Below are 6,842 nucleotides of genomic sequence, written 5' to 3' on the forward strand. Positions count from 1 at the left end.
CCCAGGACCCGCCTCTCCTCCGTGCTCACCCTCACCCCACGGCCCCAGGACCATGGCGCCAGCCTCACCTGTCAGGTGATGTTCCCTGCAGCTGGCGTGACCGTGGAGGGAACCGTGCAGCTCAACGTCACCGGTGAGTGCCGGGACCCCAGGGTCCCTGATGGGGGTGCCGAGGACAGCGGGTGTGGGGGTCAGGGCCTCGGACACTGGGTGCCGGGTCCTGGATCTGGTCTGGGAGGGAGACAGGAGGGTCCTGTCCCCACGCTTCCCCCATTTATGTAGCTCCTGGGGACACAGGGCCAGTGTCCACACAGCCCTCACATTGACTTGGGTCCACCATGTCTTTGTGTCCCAGACTCTCCGCAGAACTTGACCATAAACGTCTTGCAAGGAAATGTCCCAGGTAGGAAGGAGCCCGTCATGGGCTGCAGGGAGCAGGGCCTCCTCCAGCTCAGGGCACGGCTGGGTCGTGCCTCACCCTGGGCTCACCCCGGTGACCGGACACCCCCTTGCGGGTGAACCCAGTGGCTCCCCATCCTCAGCACCCCCGGCCCTCTCCCAGCCCCGCGTCATCCGCGTCCCCACTGCACCTCCAGCTCGTCTTCCAATCTCCCCAGCAATTGTTTACTTGAGTCCTTTTGAACAGGTAATATAGTCACAAAGCCAGACATTCAAAATGCAAGACAGAGTCCATGCTCAGACGCCCAGTCCGCTCTGGGGACGTGACCGGTGTCCACCTGCCGCTCTGAGCCTTGGTTTGTTCAGCTGAAGGCTGAGAGGTCCGTGGTGTCCCTTAGGCCGGACGTCCTCCTTCCTCTCCGTGACCGGAGTGTCCCACGGCCCGCGTGGATTCTGACTGTGCTCGCCTCTTCCGCTCCCGGGGGACGGCGGCATTAAGTTTTCGTCGGAACGGTCTCCATTTGCGACGTGTCCCGTTGCGTTGACCCACGGATCGTACGACGGAGATCGGAGCGGTGTCGGCGTCAGGCTCCTGCAGCGCTGCTGGGAACGTCGGGGAACAAGTGTCCGTTGGAACGTGGCTTCGGTTTTCCGTCCTGTCCTGGGACGTGCCGGGCCGTTCCCCACAGGGCCGCGTCGTTTCAGGGCCCCAGCAGCAGAGTCTGCGTGTGGCTCCGACATCTCCGCCCAGTCACGGGCTTCGCCATTTGCCTCTTTCCAAGTCGAAGGCCCCCGGTGGGCGTGGAAGGCCGTGTCACCCCGGCTCCGACGGGCGCCAACGCCGTGACGCTCACGCCCCACATTTCTCACCGCTCATGCGTGTTCGTCGGAGGAAACGTTTTTTCCCGTCCTCGGCCTGTTTTCTAATGCGGTGTTTGGTTTTTCGTTGCTGAGCTGCGAGAGTTCTTGACGTGCTGGATCCTCATCCGTATCGGATCAATGATGAGCAAAAATTTCTCCCCTTAATTCGCTTGGATTTTCGTTTTCTCCATAGTGTCCATGGATGAACAGAACGTTTCATTTCGACGAGGTCCAGTTCGTGCATTCTTCTCTGCGTCCAGCAGCTCGGGGTCAGGGCATGGGCTGGGGAGGGATGAAGGCACAGGAGTCTCGCATGCAGGGATGCAGGAAGCGTGGTCAACAACGTCCACAGACCCACTAGGGCAGGAAGGACACAGACTGCGGACCAGCAGGTGACTCCGTCCTCGTCCCACAGGCACCTCAGGACCCAGGGCAGAGCTGGTGCTGGTGGCCATCGGGGAAGCCGCCATCAAGACCGTGCTCCTCCTTCTGTTCCTCGTCGTCCTCGCGTGAGCTCGGGCCCAGGGGGAAGGAGAGGCGTGGGGAGGGCAGGGGGCGTGGGGCGAGGCCCAGAACCAGTGCCAGGGCCCCCGACTGGTCAGGGTGGGGCAGACAGGAACTGAAGGGGTGGGGTGAGGATTCCTCACGGGCGGCCGTCATGTGTGCCCCACTTGGCCAGGGTCCAGGATGGCGGGTACCTGGTGCGGTCCAGACGGCCTGTGGGGCCGCCCCTGCCCGCTCCCCGCTCTGTCTCCCCTCCAACCCCTGAAGAGGGAACGGGGGGTGGATTTGCTGCCTGCTGCAGCCCGGTGGGTCCAGACGAAAGATCCTGGTCTCTTCTCGCAGGGTGAGATACCAAAGGAGGAAGGCTACGAAGCCCACAGCGCACATGCAGGAGGCAAAGGCCGGGCCAGGTAAAGTCCTCAGGACAGTAACGTAGGTGTCTCACCACCCAGCAGACACCTCCTGCAGGATGGCGCCAGGGATTTCTCCGCTCAGCATGGCCAGAGTTGAGCTGCCACCTTCCTCCCCGAACCCACTTCTCTGCCCACTTCTCGGCCACAGGGAGGACGCAGTGGCCCCATTGCTGAGGGCATGAATGGGGAGTGGCTCTGCACCTTGCCCTCCCTCCCGTCCCCCCCCCATGCACGGAATCCCCATTCTTCTTCCTCATACTGTTCACCTTGATGGCCTTCTCCTCGCCACCCTGACCCCGCCCATTCCTGCGGCTTCGTCCCCTCCCCCGGTCATTGACCCACCTTCACCCTCCATCTGTCTCCTCGACACAGACCCCCAGGTCGCGTTTCCAGAGACCACAGTGTCCCATTCCAGCAGCGTTTGAACGGCGACTTTCCTCTGCGTGGCCAGAGACGCGGACGCCTGCCCCGCCGGCCAGATCGGAGGCCTGGGGAGGTCGGTCCCCTGCTGGGCCCTGCACAGGGTCCCACCAACTTCCTGCACCTCACAGTGTCACAGCCAGACCCCCGGGGCTTTCGTGGCTGTGAGGTTTTCTTCGTGAACTTCCTTCTGCAAAACACTTCCCTCCCCGTTCCTACATCCCTGAGCGCATATCAACCCCCAGCTCAGTGAAAATCACCCCATGTGCGTGCATGTGCGTGTGTGTGTGTGTGCATGCGTGTGTGTGTGTGTGTGTGTGTGTGTGTGTGTGTGTGTGTGTGTGTGTGTGTGTGTATGTGTGCGATTCCTGTATGGTTTTGACCAACGTGACATCCGGTCACTTATTTATTGACTTGTTCAGAAGTATACCTGAACACCTACTGTGTGCCAGCATGGGTGTAGGTGCTGGGGATGCACCAGTGAACGCAGACGGCATCCAAAATCTCTGTCATCTGAAGGCGAGAGGATACAAATAAAAAGAAATGAATAAAAAGTTTACAGATTATTGGATGGTACTTGGTGTTGGAGAAGAACCAGGTGTTTAAAAGCATTAAGTGCCAAATAGGGGACGATTTCCTGCATCTGAGAGTCTAAAGAGTGATGTTTGAGCCAAGCCTTGAGGACGGTGAGGGAGCAGGCTCTGTCTGCCCAAAGGACATGACCCGAGGAGACTTGGGAAACGCGTCACAGCTCTGACAGAAGCAGCCGATGGCGTGGTGGGGACACAGGAGAGGGAGGAGCCTGACCCCACAGGGTGGCAGGGACGGGGAGCTGCCGGGCGGTGGAGAAGACCCATCGTGCGCAGCCATGGGAGTCCCCGTGGGAAACGCAGGAATCTGGAAGCCTTGGAGGAGCCCAGAGCCAGGACGCGTCGTCCCTTGGAGCAGGCTCCACGGCTGCTCTGTGTAGACTGGGCCACAGTGGGCCCCAGCAGCAGAGCGGAGATCGGGAAGGGCTGGAGGGCAGGAGGCGATGGTGGTGGAGCCCGGGATGGGGGTGCAGAGCGAGGCTTCTGGATGTATTTCCAAGGCTGAATGCACCGAATTTCCTCATGAACACGGGGATCGAGGGAGCGCGTGGAGCAAGCACGGGAGCCGATATTTCTCCTGAGCACCCGTAAGGGCAGAGTCGGATTTCCACGACACGGAGCGGAGGGTTTGGAGGGCGACGGTCATTCCCAGTAGCCCCCTGACGCTAAGCTGGGGATGTCGGGGAGAGAGCGGGGTGCAAACATCTGAAGGTCAGGAGAGGGGTCCAGACGGGGTCATGAGCAGGTGGTGATGACAGGCGGGACAAGAAAAGGTTCGACGGCTGAGGGAGCAGAGAAGGCACAATGCAGCCACCATCACGGGCGATCCTGACGCCGGCTGTCCTGGTGCTCGGTGGCAACGTCGTCCTGGAGCCCTGACTGGAGCCGGCTGGGGAGGGCGCTGGCCGAGGGGGTGCGGTAAGTGTGGTCACAGACAGCCCTGCAAGGAGCTCGGCTACGGAGAGGACAGGGGACCGGCTCTGGGGACGTTGCTGACGCTTCGCTGCATCTCCCGGCGCTGCTCAGTGGATCCCGACTGCGCTGGATTCCTGGAGCCCCCGTGATCCGTGACCACACACTCAGCCTCTGAATAAGAGGAAATGTATTCTCTCGGTCCTGGAACCAGAAACCCGTGTAGAGAAGAACATATCCTCTCCCCCTGCCCTTCTGAGTACTCAACAGAGGGCCCCGAAACCAAGAAAGATTAGGTGCCGGCACCTCGGAGGAACGTGTCCTGAACCCCAGCATCCGAAATCAGTGTCGCTGGCAGGAATCAGGGCGTGGGTTGGGATGCGCTCCCTCCAGAATACCATCTCCGTGGTCTGTCTCCGTGGTCTCTGTCTCCGTGGTCTCTGTCTCCGTGGCATCTGTCTCCGTGGTCTCTGTCTCCGTAGGCTGTCACCGTCTCTGTCTCCGTGGTCTCTGTCTCCGTGGTCTCTGTCTCCGTGGCGTCTGTCTCCGTGGTCTCTGTCTCCGTGGCGTCTGTCTCCGTGGTCTCTGTCTCTGTGGTCTCTGTCTCCGTGGCATCTGTCTCCGTGGTCTCTGTCTCCGTGGTCTCTGTCTCCGTGGCGTCTGTCTCTGTGGTCACACTGCCGCACCCTGCTCTGCATGTGAGAAGTCTGCTGTGTCTCTCTTAGAGGACACGTGTGACTAGATTCAGGGACCCTCCCTGATGACCTGGGACCATCCCCCTATCACAATCTTCCCTTCATCACATCTGCAAAGACCTTTTTACTTTTGTGGTCAAACCCGCAGGTCCCAGCGATTAAGACCTGGACCTCTTTGGGCGGCCATTACTCAGCCCCTACACTGCTCACGTGACCTCTCGCACCCCCTTCGATGTCCCCATCTGCCTCCCGGTCCTTGTTCGCTCTGGTCCTCCTTGTCCCTAGACAGTAGCGGGTCACCTCGTGAGTGCCACACGTTTCAGGGAACGGGCGCTGGCCGCTCTGGGAGAGCCCCTGGGAAGAGAACGAAGGGAAAGCTGCAGGCTTGGAGAAAAAGGTCTGCGAACACGGACTTGCTGTTTGACTCCTATCGAGAGTTTGTATCAAGGACTCTCCAAGGAAGCGACAGGTATGCAAATGAGCAAAGGAAACGCAATTGTGTAAAAACAACAACCACAACAACAAAAATCCTAAACAACAAAGAACCAAACAACCCTATTTTAAAGTCGGCAAAGGGCTTGAATGACATTTCTCCAAAGACAGACAAACGGCCGATACATATAGAAACACATTCAGCACCAGTAAGATTAGGAAAATGCCACTTCCCACCCACACTCGGGCACTCCTCCACTCTTCCTTAAGATGCCAATTCCTAAAAAAAAAACAAAACAAAACAAAAAAAAAAAAACGAAAAACAAAAAAAGCAAAAAAAACAAAAAAAAAAAAAAAAAAAAAAAAAGAAAAACAGGAAATAAGGGGGTTGGTGAGAATGTGGCAAAGCTGGACCTGTGCGCCGGGCTCGCGAAACTGTGCATCTGCTTCGGAAAAGGCCACGGCACTTCCTCAAAACATTAAAAATAGAACCGTCACGGGATCCTGTAATAGTGCTTCTGGGGACACACCACAGAATCGAAAGCGGGAGCTGAAACGGATCTTGACACATGTCCATTCACAGCAGCGTTGTTCAGAACACCTCGCAGGTAAAAGCCACCTCAGGGCCCAGCTTTACAAAGGATGCCAATTCTGACCCATGCGACGATGTGGATGGCAGACGCTGTGCTAAGTGTCACAGGCCAGTCGCCAGAGGACATATTACTGTGTGATTGCACTTCCACGAAGTACCTAGCAGAGGCAGATTCATGGATACAGAAAGGAGAAAGGTGGCTGTCTGGGTCTGGCCATTGTGGGTGTAGAGTTATTCTTCCCGTGGGCGCATAGTTTCGGTTCGGGGGGAAAAACGAAAAAAGTCTGGGCATGGATAGTGGTGAAGGTCACCACACCACAACGTGAATAAATGAAAATGCCACTGACCCAGACAGTCAGGAAGGGGGAAAACGGGAAAGGTTTTGTTATATAGATTTTACCATTAAAAAACAAAAAAAGTCTAGGGCCATGCCACCCTGACCATGCCCGATCCCATCTGATCTCAGAAGCTAAGCAAGGTGTGGCCTGGTTAGTGCTTGGATGGGAGACCACCTAGGAAGACCAAGTGCTGTAGGTGTAAAAAAAATTAAAAAAAAAAAAAGACAAGGATCTTTTTTAAAAAATATTTCTTTCATTTAGTTTCAAGTATATAGTACGTGGAGAGACATCTCTAGAGTTCATGAAAGCATAGAGTGCTCCCTCCTTACCCTGGCCCTCCACCTAGCCATCCTGTGAGTGCTGACTGCACTCCCTCTGGCTGATGGTGCTCCCCGGCCCCGTGACCATCCATCCACTATGAATTTGTCATTCTTTAAGCCGTCACCAACTTCTCCAGCCCCCAGACCCCCCTCCATATTGTCCACTATATTTATGAGTCTGTTTTTGATTCGTTTGTTCTTTTTGGTCCTTCGATTCCACACATGAGCGAAATCATATGGCATTTACCTTTCTCTGACTGACATTTCACTCGACATAATAACCTCTAGGTCCATCCATGTCTTTGCAAATGGTAGGATTTCATTTTCTTAATGGCTGATTAATAGTCCATTGTATACATTACCCAT

General features: G+C 56.6%; 1 protein-coding gene and 1 pseudogene across 1 annotated transcript; both read left to right on the plus strand.

Annotated features, from left to right (window-relative positions):
- Positions 1-5: 5 nt before the first annotated feature.
- Positions 6-2,899, plus strand: LOC105308577 (sialic acid-binding Ig-like lectin 13; the record flags this gene model as incomplete). Its single annotated transcript, XM_011384580.2, has 5 exons — positions 6-133; positions 356-403; positions 1,676-1,769; positions 2,107-2,174; positions 2,550-2,899. Coding segments are annotated over 5 exons (391 nt in total), but the record flags the coding sequence as incomplete, so codon positions are not given.
- A 3,337-nt stretch (positions 2,900-6,236) lies between these two features.
- LOC111733633 lies at positions 6,237-6,355 on the plus strand (annotated as a pseudogene).
- The last annotated feature ends 487 nt before the right edge of the window (positions 6,356-6,842 follow it).

This window comes from Pteropus vampyrus, unplaced genomic scaffold (genome assembly GCF_000151845.1).
Source record: "Pteropus vampyrus isolate Shadow unplaced genomic scaffold, Pvam_2.0 Scaffold593, whole genome shotgun sequence".
Classification (NCBI taxonomy): Eukaryota; Metazoa; Chordata; class Mammalia; order Chiroptera; family Pteropodidae; genus Pteropus; species Pteropus vampyrus.